The following is a 17,060-nucleotide window of genomic DNA, read 5'->3' as shown; positions in this document are numbered from 1 at the left end:
GGGTGATAAATTCTCCTCCTTAAGAGGAAATCCCAAGGAATCTTATGTTTCCATACAATTCAGGAAAACATGCATGTCAGCACCCTTCACTTAAGGAAAGGTAAGAAGACAACACAACACACACACACAACATTGGGTGTCATGAAAGCTGATCGTGAATGGAGATAGCGGAAAGGAGTGACATGGCAACATGAAAAAGTGGAAGGATGACAAAAGTAGAAACAGGACATAAAAGTAGATATTGTGAGGGAATATACAGAGAGGAGGAGGGAAGAGATGGACAAAAGCATTCCAGAGTTTCATAGGTTGTTTCTGACATTTTACCATTCACTGATAAGGCTGCTGTGGTTTTTTGGTTCCCCACTACACATGAATAGTCTCCAGCATCCTTTGGGTCGAGATCGTGGATCAGCAGCTCAGCCACTGTGCCCTCCTGCTTCATCCTGTACTTGTTACTCGGCCGGAGAAGAGTGTTCCCCTTCTTCCACTCCACGGGGGACTCTTTGCTCAGCTGGCATCTCAGGGTGGCAATCCCACCTTCCACAGCTTCCACACTCTTCAGCTCTTCATTGATGAGTGCAGAGACGGCTGAGGAATTAAGCGTTCTCATTTTACTCTAGGAGTGTCATTACCAAATGTTGACCTCATTATGGGACTTAAAACCGAAACAAATTCTCTTGGCACAGCTAATAATCTCTGACCTACCTGCACTTCCAGGACACTGCTTGTATTTACAATAGCACACCATGACTTTGAGAGGAAATAAAACCAAAACAAGTGTTTCTCAATAATGAGAATATCAAGGTAATTACCCTCCTGCAGCCCAAATGCTGATGGTCACAAGCATGTGAAAAACTCACTGAGAAAGTGCGGAAGAGAAGTGCACATTCCGTAACACAACATGTAGCTGAGACCCTTCTTACCTTCCAGCTCAGAGCTCAAACAAGCACCTCTGTCCAGAGCAGAAAGCAGAACAGTTATTTCAGAGGCAGGGAAAGATATTTTGTTATAAGATATATGATTGCTATGCTTTAGCATGAAGTTATTTTCCTAGAAAAAAGAGAACATAGTAGACCAAGCCAGAGATGCCTTTTGCTTCTACTCATCCTTTTTTTTAGTGATTGATCCCTATAAATGTGCAGGAGCTAGCAGGACCATGGCAAGAACAACAACAAATTGTCACAAGCAAGTGTCTTATTCCTACCATGGATTTTGACTCGGGCTGTGGTCTGCTGGTCTCCAGTGTCACAGGTGTATCTTCCCGCATCTTCTGGTTCTGCATTATGAATCACCAGCTCTGCCACTGTCCCCTTCTGCTTCATTTCATATTTGGCACTTGCCTGGAGCGTGGCTTCTCCCTTCTTCCAAACCACGGTGGCATCAGCTTTTGAAAGTTCGCAACGCAAGGAGACAGATTTCCCCTCTTCCATTTCCGTGTTCTCCAGGGCTTGTTTGATAAGGACAGGCAAAGCTAGAACAGACAACCAGCGATTAGGACAAACCTTCATGATACGCTGTACAAGTAGTGCCCCATGATAGCTGTCATCTCTTAAAAACAGTCCTTTTCCAAGTGAGCAGAAGTGATTCTGCTTGGGACCAGGAAAGAAACTCTCCCCTGGGTGTTATCATCTCACTGTCAATTCCTAAGAGCACAGGGGAAGTTTCTCTCATCTTTAGTAAGGACCCTTTCAGAGTCCTCTGAGCATCCTCACCTAATTAATTCCTTGCTGCTGCAAGGCTCTGGGATGATATTCATGCCCCGTATCTCTCTCGCTTTTTACTTCAGCACATGCTACTTTTGCTTTACTGCTAAAGCTACTGTAATTGTTTAAAGGCACTGGGAACAGCAGATGGCATCTGAGAGCCTTTAGAAAGGATATTTAGTAGAGTCTAGGCCTGTAAATATTAATCATTTGGCCACCTGCATTTCGCCATGGACTGGACTTATGTTTTTATGGTCTCGTACTCCAGTGGTCCTGGTCTCTATCTCTAACCCCAGTCTTAATTACAGCCTTGTAAAATATCTGATAAGTTCGAAATATGAACCCTCATTGTTTATTTTTTGCTCAGTGGGAAGTGACAGGTTTAAAATCCCAGACACACAACATGAGATTACATGAATGAAATATATCGAGGTGCTCAGATATATGCAATATTGCATGTAAATTTTACATGTGAATTTGTTGATGGCACTGCCACAAAAAAAATTTAAAAAAAATTGTTATGTAATTTTTTTTTTTTTAAATAGAAGATCTATGAATCATAGAATCATAGGATGGTTTGGGTTAGGAGGGACCTTAAAGATCATCCAGTTCCAACCCCACTGGCCTGGACTGGGACACCTCCCACTGGATCAGGTTGCTCAAAGCAAGATATTAAGAAAGCGTGCAGATGTATTTATCAGTGCCTACCGTTCACTTTCACCCGAGCAGTGGTCTTCACTTCTCCAGTGCTGCAGGTATAGTCCCCAGAGTCTATCGATTTGACATCTCGAATAATGAGCTCTGCCACAGTACCACACTGCTTAAATTCATACTTCTCACTGGCATACAGAACAGTGTCTCCTTTCATCCATTTCACTGGGGTATCAGGTTTGCTGAGCTCACAGGTCAGCTTGACTTGTTTTCCTTCTCTAACTTCTTCATTTTGGAGCTCTTGCTTGAAAAGAATTGGTGTTTCTGAAAGAGAACGTTGCAGATGTTGAAGGAAACAGCCGAGGTTGGAAATCACTTTTCCCTTTCAGTTTCAGACTTTGCTGTTCAGATAGAAAAACACAGAACAGAGAAGCACAAACAAAGAAAAAACAGGTTCCTACAACTCACATCTAGCTGCCTGCAGTCTACAGCAGCAAAAAATATTCAAGACCTTGTGCGTTTTTTAATTTTAGCCACTGTCTGTGCTGTTGAAGACATTGTTACTATTATAGTTGTCATTATAAACATGAGTGGCAGATCCTGTACTGCTATTAATGACACAAACAAGTGTCACAGTGTTCCAGATGGATGGTCAGAGCTAGACTGCTGACACAAAAAAACCATGAAACTTTATTGAGGTCAACTCACAGATAACAGAGGACACAAAGAAAAGGCAAAGCACTTTCTGTCATCATCAGCGGTATTGACTTCTCGTGATATAGAAAATCCTAAAACATATTTTTAGCAGACGTGAATACAGATTAAAACCAGCACAGAGCATACACAAAGAGGAACACGCAGCTGTATGTCATAGGGTCCCTGTGGAGAATCCTATGTAGGCTCTGTCACAGGCTGGGATTCAAGGTCTGAGGTGAGTTAGTGTAAGGAAGGCATTTATCGGGAAAATATCCTGAACTGAAGTGTTTTTCAATCAAGTTAGGAAAAAAGAGATTTCCTCCTGACTTCTACTGTCCTAGGAACATACAAGTCAGCCATCAATCCATAATGCAGTTGTCCTGTGGTTGTTGAAAATCTACAGCCTGTTTCTCTGTACCCCACGAACCTCTCGTTTGTGACACTCAGCGTCACATGGCTACTCACTTTTTTTGGGTTTTAGTGTTTTTGCATTCTGCTCTTCTGATATGACCTTAATAGAGAAAGGAAAACTGCAACAGTGTAATTTGTTGTGGATACCCTTATAACTCGACTTCTCCTCCACTGGTGATCTGGCTCGATGTGTTTAAATCCTACATCCATCCACACCCTTCTCTGGGATGGGAACGTTGTGTAACATTAATGTGGGACTTTTCTAATAGAAAATTTTTCTTTATCATGGGTGAGATTGAGATCCTACTGAAGCCATAGATTCATGGAGCAGAATCATAGAATCAGTAAGGTTGGAAATGACCTCTAAGATCACCGAGTCCAACCATCAGCCCAACACCACCGTACCTACTAAATCATGTCCCCAACAGTCATATCTACACATTTTTTGAACAGTTCCTGGGATAGTGACTTCACCACTTCCATGGGCAGTCAACACAGATCTTATGTGTAATGGTTACTGAGAAAATACCCTAGTGCTGAAGAAAGCCATAGAAAATCAGGACTATTAACCATCAACTTTCTCCATTACATCATCAAGGCATTCTCTTTCTTGGCACAGCAGAACTCAGCCTTGAGCTGGCTTGTTTCTTTGCTCTCTAGATGAAATATTATTAGCCCCTTGCCTTCCTTCTTCATGCTCTGAGGTTCAGGTTGACTATTTCAGTGACTCAAATGCTTTTGGGTCACATTGACTTCTCTAATCCAGGCGCAGCTTCTGATCAGCCTTTCCCAAGTATGTTATACCAGAAGTGTGCAGAATACCTGCTGGTCAGGTTAAATACAGCCTATGCCTTTAACAACATCCCTATACCTGCTCAAACCTACACAGGTGAATGAGGCATTTTGCTTATAGGAACTGAGATTCTCCTCATTCTGGGGAAGGGACTCAGGCCAGGGTGGAACAATTGTAACATGGGTAGCAGATCACAGAATCACAGAATAACCAGGTTGGAAGAGACCCACCGGATCACCGAGTCCAACCGTTCCTACCAAACACTAAACCATGTCTCTCAGCACCTCGTCCACCCGTGCCTTAAACACCTCCAGGGAAGGTGACTCAACCACCTCCCTGGGCAGCCTGTTCCAGTGCCCAATGACCCCTTTACTTCTTTACAGAAGTAAAGAAAGATGAACCTAATTGTGACAGTGCTCCTGTCCAACTTTCATCTAACATACTTGGTGCTTATCAAACATGCTGAAGGTAGTAACAGAAGTCTTACATGTGTAAGAGAAGAGCTTTTTCTCCAGCTCAAACAACAACCCCTCAGCGCCTTCTGCCTGATCTCTGGAATAATCACTTTGGATGCACTAGTCCCAAACAATTTGGCTGCCTAAAGCATCACCCACAAAAATGTGGGTGTATGAGCTCCCTGCTTGGAGAAATCCATCAGTGGAGACAGCTTCAGCGTGTGATTCATCCTTTTCTCTGGATTATCTCTTAGTCTGGGTGGACCTCATCCATTGATACCCACTGTTCCCTACTGACCCATTGCTCTCTGCCCTGGAGAGCTTAGGCACCTAACTTTCACAAACCTAAAACAAGGCAAGATGAAGAATTTCCCTGTTTCATACTCTGTCACCTCTCTAGGTGCTGTCCCAGACTACTTGATGAGAACCTCTCCTGGACTGTGGTGCAAAGACATGAGGTTCCTTTTCAGTATATGTTTTTATCATTTCAATTTATTACTCTGACCTAGGTGTTAGATAAGAAGTTAGGACCAAAACCATTGCTTCAAATGTTCTTACCCTTGACAGTAATAACCGCACTACTTTTAGCTGCTCCAGCCTCACACTCATATCTGCCACTGTCTCTTTCTTCTGCCCTGTGAATGACAAGCTTGGCTTCACATCCAGACCGGCTGATGTTATACTTTGAAGAATTCCTAAGGCTCTTTCCATCTTTGCACCACTTTACAGGGCTGTCTGATTTGGAGGTTTCACAGTGAAGGATCACATCCTTTCCCTCAGTGACTTCAGTATCAACCAGCTCCTTTGTGAAGATGCAGGGCTTCTCTAGAATCACATAAAAACGGTCCGAGATGTTTCAGAAGAGGTGCAGATATTCAGATCACAAGTAATCTGTGAGATTTACAACCAAGATTACTTGTATCAAAATTATGGATCAAGATTAGTACAAATAATTTGGTGTTGATAGTTATAAAGCCCTCAGGAAGACATCAGTCACACCATAAAATGGTACCTTGTAAATACCTAACAGCATCTGGGAGAAACCAAGAAGAAAATGTGCCTGTTGAAGAACATAAACCTCTCACATCTATAAAAATTCAAACAAGATGGATGCAATTTTCCTAAGCCCTTTGCCATGTGAGCTGATTAGTTTGAAGCCTCTAACTGAATGTGGAAGTGCAACTTCTGCATGAAGTGAGGTGCAAGACAGATTACTTAAAGCCAGTCACCTAAAGCAGGTCTCATCTCCTCAGCTGAATCGACTAAACACCACTGGGCTAGCTCAGACTGAGCAAGGAGGGTGTCTCTATAACTGCTGGAAGATGACAGAGACCAGATACTTCCAAAATGGGTCATTAGCACAGAGAAGATGAACTGCTCTTTGGAAGTGCTTGTCTTTCTTCACAGCTTGTAAAAGGAGCCTAAGCCTGACACAAATAGCTAAATTGGCCAAAGTAGATCTTATATATCCTAGATTAATGCTTTTTAATCCATAAAAATCCAATCAGGAGACCAAAATTTGTTCCTGATAGTATAGCATCACATACTAGTGTTACAGAAAGGAATCAGCCTTTTACAAAATAGACCTTTCATTTGCCTTCACAAAAATCTGTTTGATTTCTGTAGCATGGCAACATTGGGCAAATTTTCAGATTTTGAAAAAAAAATAATTCTTTGCAAGAAACGTGGGAATTCTGAAAAGCATGAGAAGATGAACTGACACAGTGGAATGTGTTTTACATGTCTGGGCAATGAGAAATATTTATGTTCCTTGTAAGAAAACACCTCTCCATTCCTGCAGTCTCGGGCTGCCTGGCACTCATTTTTCCCTCACTATGGAAGCAGACTAACACTGCAGTTTTAACTCAGTTTGACTTTTCTAGAGAAAGCAACTCCTTGTCAACAAAGAATAGCAAGGAATACACATAATGCTGCCTTTCAAACAACGAAAACAAAATTAAAAATGCATTGGTTACACTTCTTTTTCCTTTCAAGTAATTAATTTGTCCTCGTTTATCATTACCCTATCAGCTTAGCTCAAGGGAAACTGGACAAGGCATTCAATGTACCATCACCACAGTATAACATTCCCACCTAAGATACAATAAACACATCAAAAGTGGTCCAGAACTGCAAAGTGTTCCTGCCCCAGCACTACCTTCATTATACATGTAACACTGTTCTTGAATATATACAGACATACATATGATAGGGCCAGATTTGTAGCATTTTTATTCTTTTTTTTTCACCTACCCGCATTAAACCACTTATTTCTGCCCCTTTTTTTCCTTCTCCTGCAGTTTTTATGATTGATTTACCTTTGACAACCAAACTGGCAGATGTTTTCTTATCACCAGCTTCAAATGTAATGACCCCCGAGTCCTTCAGTGAAAGTTTTTTCAGTGTTAGCAAGTGATATCCACCAGGCTGAGACTGGATCTCATTAAGTTCATTGGTATGGAGGGGGGTTTTATCCAAAAACCACTGCACATTGCTATAGTCTATAGGAGAGATTCTGCATTTGAACATGGCAGATTCTCCTTCTAACACAGTGACATCTTCCAGGTCTTCTGTTATTAGCACTTTCTGGCCTGAAAGGAACATAGATACATCAATTACTGGAATCTTCAGTTTCTAGCATGAAAATCGATATGAAAAACTTGAGGATTTCCCATGTGAGTATTTCAGGAAAGAAATATGTTCCTGATACAGAAAAGTAAAGCACAATTCCCTTGGTTTTGAACACAGAAACCAGTGACAGAAAGATAATATATACAGGACAGAGCAAAATAGGATGAAGACAACTTCAAAGCACTAGAACACATACAGCAGAACAATCAGCCAATAAAATGCAAATTCAGTGTTAGGAAGTTTTTTTTCTAATGATATTACATGGACAGGTTGAAAGGATGCAGCTTTAACAGCATTATTGGGCTCTAGTCTTTACTAAGCAGATGATAACCCCTCTGTTTTTCTCAAGCACGTATAACTTGCTTTCTGTGGGATGGGACCACCCAGCCCTCACCTTCTTTGAGCTTAGTCCAACCATAAACACAGTGAGAAGTGAAGAGAGTCTGACTGCAGCTTTAGTAAGAAGAAACTAAACAACAGCCCTTTAAACCTGTCTGTATAGACATAGATAAATAGAAATCAATCAATCAATAAATAAAATAGGGTTACTATGCTATTCAAAGATACATCTGATGTCTGTCCAACTCACTAAACCAGTACAGGGGATTTTTCCTTTTATCTTGAGTGTTGTGACAAAGAAGTATTTTTTTCACTCAGAAAAACTGGTGTTAGAAACCTCACAGTGAATTCAGGTAGCTCAAATTCTGAGGCCGTCATGGGGATTAAACACATTTCTTTGCTTTTCAGTGCTGCTCTAGCGGATGAGCAGAGGTGGAGGAGCCTAGCTTTATCCTTCAGTCCTTAATAACTAGATATAATTATTAATTAGTGGGCACTGCCACTGCATCTCTGTGTGACTATTCTTGAATTGTACCTCCTGTTGTCTTCACCATTTCATAAATTTCAGCTCAAGGGTTCTTCCCAGCTGGGACTCTAGCGAAGGAACTGTGAGGAGTGGGAATAACCAGACCTCATGCCTTCCCCTTAAACACTGCCCTGCTGTTAGAATTGGCCATCACAGCTTATTTACTGCCTGTGGCATCCAAAAAAAGCTGCTTGGGTTGTACTCTTCACCTGGAGATTGGATTCTACCATTCACCTCTGAGATGCAGAGGGACATTAAGTTCTTAAAGGTACCTGGACCACTCATTCATAGAATCACAGAATCACCAGGTTGGAAAAGACCCATTGGATCATTGAGTCCAACCATTCCTATCAAACACTAAACCATGTCCCTCAGCACCTCATCCACCTGCCCCTTAAACCCCTCCAGGGAAGGTGACTTAATCACCTCTCTGGGCAGCCTGTTCCTGAAATGCCATTCATCCATACCCTCTTAGAAACCACTGCTGGAAAAAGGCATCAAGGATCATGGAAAAAAAGACTGGAGGCAAAATAATTTTCCCCACTTCTAATAGCAGGCACTCTGAATCATATCCACTATGTGTTCACATAGGAGCATCAGCCTCTCCTCACATCAGCATTTTGGGTTTTAAATCATACCCAAAGTATTCCAGATGTTATCTTCTTCAAATCAACCAATTTTTCTGCATGTCCAGCCTCATGTTGCTAGGCTTTTGTCCACGAGCCCTACACAGTTTACGTACATCGGGACTCAGCCAGATATTGGTAGATCTGCTACATGTATGCTGAGAAATAGATCTGCCTTTGCACTGTAAAGCAACCTGGTGGGGAAACAGGATATCTAACCATATTCCTCTCACGCATACCTTGCACGACTAGCTTGGCTCTGGATTGGGCATCACCAATGTCACAGGTGTAAGTGTCACTGTCGCTTTTCTCCAATTTATTTATGGTTAGCTGCAGGACTTGTCCTTCCTGTGTGATCTCGTATTTCCTGCCAGCTCTGAGTTCGGCTATGCCTTTCCTCCAAACCACAGAGGATGCAGGTTTCTCACTTTCACACGTAAAAACTGCAGTTCCACTTTCATCAGCCTTTAGATCTGAAAGTTCCTTGACAAAATAATTAGGTTTTTCTGGAAGGAAAAAAAAAAGAACAGAGAGAGACAGATTTGTTACTCAAACAAGTCCTGTGAATACAGAGCCCTCTTGAATCCCCTCTGTCCTCACGTGCAGAATCATAGAATGTAGAGATGGAAAGGATATAAGATCACCAGGTCCATCACATGTCAGAGGACGTACAAGATAAAATATTTCCAGCTATCTTCTGGAAAGTTTAATGTCATTGTACCGGTACTGGTGAGACCTTATCTGGCAGACAGCACACAGTTTTGATCATCCGTATTAAAAAAAATTAATTCAAACTGCCAATTTTGACTTGTTCATTACACAGGACATAAGAGTCTTCAATACCTACAAAGTATTTTTTCAGGATTTTTTAAAAAGAGTGTAATCTGTGAGACTTTTTGAAAACTAAATTTTTTTCTTCTTAGGGAGATAGAAGAGAACATCTCCCGTGGGTTTATTTACCTTAGCTTCTGTACCTGCCATCTCCTATCTACGTTTCAACTGACCTTGCACTGTGACCTTGGCTTTTGTTTTAAAGTCCTCTGTCTCACAAGCGTACTCCCCACTGTCCTTGACTGTGGAGTTGTGGATGATCAGAACGGCCCGTGTTCCTTCTTGATGTATGTCGTATTTCTGGCTTTTTCGGATTGCTTTGCCATCCTTGTACCACCTGATGTTCACATCAGATTTTGACAACTCACAGCTCAGGCAAACATCCTGCCCTGCTTCTGATGTTTTATCCTCCAGTTGTTTGGTAACCTCAGCAGGTTTTTCTGAAGAGGGGAAAAAAAGAATTAAGGAACCTGTGAATAAATATAATGATCACTACAAGGTTGGGGCTATTGCAATTCAAGTATCCAGGATGTTTTCATGTTCCCCAATGAATCATTCATATTATGGTAGGCTAGGGAGGGGAAAAAAAGCAGTTTTTCACTTTAGTACATATTAATTGAAGATGCACACATTCTGAGTGGTAATTATACAATTACACAACACAGTGCATTCTGGAATCCTGAAATATCTATACAACAGTTAAGCCTTTCAGTTGTTTTTAAGGAAAAATCTCAGTGTTTCAGGGCTGATAGAGAAGGCTTCTTTTTCTTTGATCATAACAAGAGTTTGCCTTCATGGTTTATTGACATACATTGTGAAAAGGTATCACAGTTCAGCCCCAGCCCAGCTGAACCCGATAAATCAAACCTCCCAACCTTCCTGATCTCATTACCTTTCACAACCAGAGAAGCCTTGGAGGTTAAACCACGGGCAGTGAAAATTACTTCCCCAGCATCATCAAAAGTCACACTTTTGATATTGAGTGTATATTTCCGACCAGTGTTAGAGGCTTTGAATCTCCCACCACTTTTTACTTTGTTCCCATTCAGCATCCAGCTGAAGTCATCAATGCTTTCATGGGACAAAATACACTCAAACATGCAATCTTCTCCCTCCTGGATTTCAGTATTCTTCAGTCGTTTGGTGATGCCAATATTTAGTTCTGGAAGACAAAATGTAGGTTAATTCAAGGAGAAAAGGCTTTTATGATTGACGTGAGTAGTAGTATTGACTTTTTTTGCTCATCAGACTGGTTTATCTACTGAATAGGCAGGACAGCACTGCATTCCTTACAGATTTATTCAAATGGAAAGGATTTCTGAGACATTATCCACTCAGAATTGCCACAAAGGTGTAGGAAATTGGGACACGTGAATCTCCTAGCTTTGCTCTGCAAGGACTATATGAAGAAGAGCTCACTCAGTGGACAACAGCCAAGATTCAATGAGCTAGAGGGGAGAAAAGCTTTCACATGGGAAGCCTCTGGCACATTGTGTGAGGTTTTTCCTCCATGCTGATATGTTTGCTTTTGTTCATTTGTTACCACCCTACCCATTCCGGTGTTCAAATCAGTTTTTTCATTATCAATATGAGTTTGAAGGCAATGGACACTCCTCTTTCCTTCAAGCATCCAAAAGGATGAGAGGACAGGCTGAACTGCTGAATTTTTCAATACAAAATGTTCTCCTACTTTCGTGTTCCCACAACAGATTCTGAATTAATAGCCAAAAAATATGAAACACAAGTTCCTTGAGGTTTTGGGATTTGTTTTATTTTTTTGTTTTGTTTTAGGGGTGGTGGTGGTGAGAAATTATCTGCTCTTCTGGGAAGATTTCTGCACCTTAGGGAACTTCAAGAATGAAACATTGCCATTACATTCTTGATGTGAATTTTGCTATAATACCAGATATATTTATATCGAGGAGTAACAAGGATTGCTCAGACATGTGAGGCTTATGGAGGAAGAGGTGTCAGACAAAGTAACAAGCCCACCCATATCTGCAGCACCCCTTGATTGGTCATCATCAACAATACTTACCCTGAACAATGACCTTTGATTTGGCAACATCAGTTCCAATATCACATGTGTATAAACCCGCATCTGTCTTTTCGAGATCATGGATAAGGAGGCACAGGGTCTTCCCCGACTGGATCTGCTCATACTTGTTACCAGAAGTGAGCTTCACACCATCTTTTTTCCAAACAGGCTTGACTTTCTCTTTGGAGACTTCACATTCCAGTTTAATCACACCTCGCTCCTCACCAAAAGCATCGTCCAAGGATTTCATGAACACAGCAGGCTTCTCTGGAGGTTAATGGGCAAAGCAGAGAATTAATCATGATTGGGAAGTAAAATGCAAAGGAAATCAGAGAGGTGATTCTCTGAGAGGATAAGGAGGATGTCAGACTGACTTTCAGAGAGAATGGCTCAGAACAGTTCTTGCTCATGCTTCCAGATACATGAAGGAGTTAATTTAGGTAACAAATCCTTTTGATTTACCTGAGCATGCATGTACAGGTGTGTTGCTAAAGAAAATGGGATTTTGAAATTTTGGTGAAACCTGGTGTTTCTAACATGTCTAAATTCACACCACTCACCGTGACTTAGCTGGTGCTCATGAGCACTTTAAACCAAGCAACTCAGATGCATGACAAAACTTTAAGGCATATTAAGGACAACAGCAAATTGTCTTCTCTTTGCTGAATTAGTCCAACTACAGAATCGATGTACTGAAAGGTGTCACCTTCTCTTGGGTGTACACTGAAGCTCAGTTCCTTCCAGATAGAAATCTTTATAAACAGTTTATAGACTATATAGTACTGAAGAGACCTACAAGCAAAGGCAATTGCTCTTGAGACTAGTGAAAGGATGCTAAATAGCAATAGAAACTTTTAGCAGGAGATTAAAACAGTCTTCCTTAGAGAAATCATCAGCTACAGTAGAAATTTAGACTGGAAAAAAGCCCTTGCACGCTTATTACTCAGCACCAGAGAAGTGAAGTTTACAAGCAGGGTTGCTGCATGGACATGGTAAATAAGAGCTCTTTTGCATCTCTTATTTACATTCAGAAGGTGTGTGATCATGACCCACCTATGACTTTTAGACGCACAGTCTCTGACACCTTGTCTGACTTCATTGTCACGGTGCCAGCATCCTCGGGCTTGACCTGCTTCATTGTCAGCATGTAGCAATTGCCAACGTTCCTGATGTCATTGACATTGTTGGTGTAAAGGAGGGTGCCGTTGAGGAACCATTCTACATCCTCATCATCATGAGACAGCTCGCAGGAGAAGACAGCAGAACTCTCTTCTTCAATTTCCACGTCCTGCAGGTGTTTCAGTACTTCTACATTGCGAGCTGTAGGAAATGAACGTGCATCATCACCACTGTTACTGTAAATCGGTCCTGTTGCCACAAATTCATATAATTTAGATTTCCTTAGATGATTTAATCTGGTCTCCTGTACACCATGGGTCATTACATTTAATTTACTTGGTTCTGCATTTGGTCCAATGAAACACCATCCATTAAAAAAGCTATATTATCCAGAGCCCTCAATTCTCTTTTTACACGTAATATTGTTTCATTTTTTTCTTCTCTTTTTGATTTAGAAATAAATAAGTCTTTTTGAAATGGTAACAGCATTGCAATGATGCCCAAATATCCTACAGAGCTCCTGTCCCTGAGTGCTCATCACTGCACACGCATGTAAAATTGGCACCTAAATTGTCCCTCTGCCAGGGAAACACAGGGGACAAGATGAAGACGATGATTTTGGCCCCAAGCAGCAAATACAAAGAGATTAAGCAACTTGCTCAAGTTTAGGGAGCAACAGGAACTGCATTCTTTTCTTTTTTGGCCAGAGGTTTCTCTTTGCATCTTTTCCACTAATAATATACTGTTTCTCAAGGATTGAGTAACTGTGAGGACAGCTTGGGTGTATTAAATAATTTTGGTGTCTGGATGAATCTCTGCAAGGCCAAGCTGTTTCCCTGGACTTATGGAAAAGATTCCATGGCTCATCTTCAAGTCTTGCTGAAAGTCACATAGTGATCGTCTTTTCCCACAGTTTCACCGGAGGTGAAAATCTGGCTAAAAGCTGTGTCGTACCTGGCTGAGGTAGAACATCATCGTGAATAAGAAATGTTCAGCAGGTATAAAATCTGACACAGTGGTCAGGAAATGAAAACTACAACTAAGATAATCAGAATCAGAGGTCTGTAACCGTTTAAGATAAAGGACATTTTTAGCTAGAAGTACGAGTTCCAGTTCCTCGGATAAAATGGAAAAATAATGTGCCTTGAGAAAGACACACAAATTTCTGCCTTACCCAGACAATGTCCTTCCACATGCACTACATACTTCATGGCAAGTGCTGGATTTCAGTATCATGGGATATCAGCACAGTTAGTTCACTGAAGGTATTGCATTTATATAAAACTAACAGACAATAGCTGTGAGAATCTCAAGAAGAGAAATCCAGACTGAAACACTGGATCATAAAGACATTCAAGCCCCTCTGCTAGGAAACACTCGTACCTTCAACTGTCAGTGTGGCTTTGGTCTCTGCAGCTCCAGCTCTGCATTTGTACACGCCAGCATCTTCGGGCTTCACCTTCAAAATCTTGAGCTCTGCTGAATGCTGTTCCCTCTTAATTTTGTACTTCTCCGAGGGCTCAATGGGCGTGTGGTCCTTGAACCACTTCACAACCTTTGGAGAAGGCCTGAAGTCACAGGAGAGGATGACTGAGTGGCGCTCCAGAACTGTCTTGTCCTCCATCTTCCTGGTGATCTGTATGTGGTAATCTGCAAAGCAGCATTGGGAAAGAAGAAAGGATCAATCTGAAGAAGAGGAAATTTTCTAATTTGTATTTCATGCCAAATAATTTCACGTAGGTAATTCACAACTGTTTTGTGAGTCTCTCAGATAATGCTACAGGTTTCTGTTACAGAGCTGATTTGCTTTGAAGATAAAATAACACGATGATCTATAGGGAATGTTGGTTTCTATAAAATAATACTGTATATTAAATACCAAATGCATGTCTAGTTCCGGTTCAGTGCTTACTGCATTGCTCTGTTACTAAGGTTTTCATTCAAGTAGGAGCAAATTAATGACAAAACAAGGACTTCAGGATGTGATTGGAGATATTTACTGTGGTGGCAGTGGAAGATAAAAAGCCTTGCAGCTTTGTCCCAGATCAAGTCAATGACAAAGTGGATTAAGTAAATGAGCTATCAAACTTGTCTAGTTCAGAAATGGGACAAAATAAACTGTCCTGGCAAATTTCATCTGTTTTATTCCCTTTGGTAAAGTCAAGAAGACAAAAGAAAATCCGAAAAAAAACCCACCCAAATTAAAAAGCAACAAAAACCAGTCTTAACTCAAAATATTTGAATGCTGGGTTTAAATAGCACGGCAAACTCATTTAATCAGAACCTCTCCTAAGACATTACTACCTCATTTTGTGCATCCATCACTGTACCCAACAACTTCTAACTGGGAACTGAACAGGTGCACAGACATTTCAAAGACCCCAGACAGAGTAGCCAGTGTGTTTGAAAAAACACTTTCTAGGGACTGAGAGGAAGGATCTCTCATGATCTAATTCAAGCCAGGACATGCCACGTTACCTCTGACAAGCAGGTTTGCTGTGGATTTTGATTTGCCAATGGAGAACTGAACGACGCCTGTCATATCAGTACTGGTTTTCAGTATTGTTAGCCGGTGGATGGTGCCTTCTTGCTGCATGATAATGTTTCTGCCAGCCTGTAAAACTTCTCCACGTAGAGACCATTTGGGTGGTTTCACAGATGGAATGGAAATCTCACATTCAAACTTGGCTTCTTCAGGCTCAGTCACATCTTCATCACACAACTCCTTTACAATATTAATGGATTGCTCTGGATGAGGGGTGGAACAGGAAAGCAGGGATTTAGCAGTCATGAAAGATCTCTTTCATTAGCATACTGCACAAGCATGTCACCTTTACTACAGTTGAATATTGCAATTATTGGCTTAAAACATTTTCTTTTCTGCATAAAAATAAAATTATATTGCTGGTCAGAGGGCAGAGGGGGAGAATGTGACACTGTCTCAAGAGAATACAGATTTCCTGATTCCCAGTTGTATTTCTAAAGCCACCTTCCCCCTCTGATATCAAACGCTTTTCACTATATAAAATGGAAAAGAAGATTCATTGAAATGCAGATGTTGATAACAGGAAAGAATTTGGCTGGCCATAACAACTCTTCCCTAAACAGAAAAGCTTTCTCCAGTACATGTGGTAAGCTTCTCTGGACCAGGAATTTCCTTAGGAGAATGCCCCATATATGAATTTTCTAGGATGTTCCTATTCTTATCATGCTAAAAAGAAGCAACCTCAATAGTGTTCAGAATAAATAAAAACAACACTGAATTAAAATAGAAGTGTTGTTTTGTTTCCAAAGTAAATGAGAATAGCTTTTTAAATGAATACTCCTTCCAGTGTATCCTAGAGGTGAAAAAAATTGTTTACTACCTTCAACAAAGAAATTAGCACTGCTTTTGTCATCAAAGGCGTCACAAGTGTATGTGTCTTCATCTTCATAATCTGCATCATTGATGATGAGTTTCCGATACACTCCATCGCTCACAATCTCGTATTTGTCACTAGGGTGAATTTCAACATCCTTTTTGTACCACCTAACTTTGGCATTGGCACGAGACACCTGGCACTCCAGGAATCCCCGATGTTTTTCAAGAGCAATCTTATCTCGCAAAGGCTTCACAATTTTTACAGGCAGCTCTAAAAGGGGTTAAAAAAAGAGACAGAATAGTCGGTACAGTTTCCATAAAAGATGCCAATTAAAAACTCATTAGCAATACTGGTTTTATGGTCAGTTATATGAATGGTGACAGGAATCACCGTTACGTTACACATTGATCTAACACACAGCAAGTAAAGAGCTAATGAAAGGAAATCTTTTTACCCCTATTTTACCACTTGTATGGCTGAACTGTAGAGATAATAGGAATTTACTCAGCTGTACACAGCAATGCTATGGCAAGGCCAGGAACTGTTCTCATGTTTCCTGAGCTCTTTGTTGATGTGTTAATTCAAATTTCTTCCTTCTTGCTGTCTTTATCCCAGTGAGTCAGTTTAACACACAAAAAAAATTCCTATATTCTTTTTTAAACATATGCCAGAAAGAGAAAATGCAGGAGAAAGTTAAGCTAAAGCTTTTTGCCCCTCAAAGTTTAAACATGACTTTTAATGTCTTAGAGTACAAAATCAACCTTCAGTAGAAAGAAACTGTGTTATTAGAAAAAGTGAATTCCCAGCAGTGAGGCTGATATTTCATATGTATAAGGCAGGCAGGAGTTTTTCTTTCCCTGAAAGCTGTAGATGTTGTTT

The 17,060-nt window shown here is 40.8% G+C and overlaps 2 protein-coding genes across 2 annotated transcripts in view; one reads left to right on the top strand and one right to left on the bottom strand.

Annotated features, from left to right (window-relative positions):
- C6H1orf35 (chromosome 6 C1orf35 homolog) overlaps positions 1–17,060 on the top strand; it is a 404,048-nt gene that overhangs the window by 189,972 nt on the left and 197,016 nt on the right. The gene's annotated exons all lie outside the window — the stretch shown is intronic.
- OBSCN (obscurin, cytoskeletal calmodulin and titin-interacting RhoGEF) overlaps positions 1–17,060 on the bottom strand; it is a 202,336-nt gene that overhangs the window by 118,193 nt on the left and 67,083 nt on the right. Inside the window, exons 27-39 of the mRNA XM_069859115.1 lie at positions 16,185–16,451; positions 15,298–15,567; positions 14,203–14,469; positions 12,754–13,020; positions 11,701–11,967; positions 10,555–10,824; positions 9,836–10,102; positions 9,071–9,337; positions 7,028–7,300; positions 5,268–5,534; positions 2,412–2,678; positions 1,205–1,471; positions 325–588 (exon numbers count right to left, since the gene is read on the bottom strand). Of these exons, the coding sequence (XP_069715216.1) occupies positions 325–588; positions 1,205–1,471; positions 2,412–2,678; positions 5,268–5,534; positions 7,028–7,300; positions 9,071–9,337; positions 9,836–10,102; positions 10,555–10,824; positions 11,701–11,967; positions 12,754–13,020; positions 14,203–14,469; positions 15,298–15,567; positions 16,185–16,451 (3,480 nt within the window). The remainder of the gene's footprint in view (positions 1–324; positions 589–1,204; positions 1,472–2,411; positions 2,679–5,267; positions 5,535–7,027; positions 7,301–9,070; positions 9,338–9,835; positions 10,103–10,554; positions 10,825–11,700; positions 11,968–12,753; positions 13,021–14,202; positions 14,470–15,297; positions 15,568–16,184; positions 16,452–17,060) is intronic.

The sequence above is a fragment of the Phaenicophaeus curvirostris genome, chromosome 6, assembly GCF_032191515.1.
Source record: "Phaenicophaeus curvirostris isolate KB17595 chromosome 6, BPBGC_Pcur_1.0, whole genome shotgun sequence".
Taxonomy (NCBI): domain Eukaryota; kingdom Metazoa; phylum Chordata; class Aves; order Cuculiformes; family Cuculidae; genus Phaenicophaeus; species Phaenicophaeus curvirostris.
The sequence above is the reverse complement of the archived record's forward strand: the minus strand, read 5'-3'. Positions and strand labels throughout refer to the sequence as shown.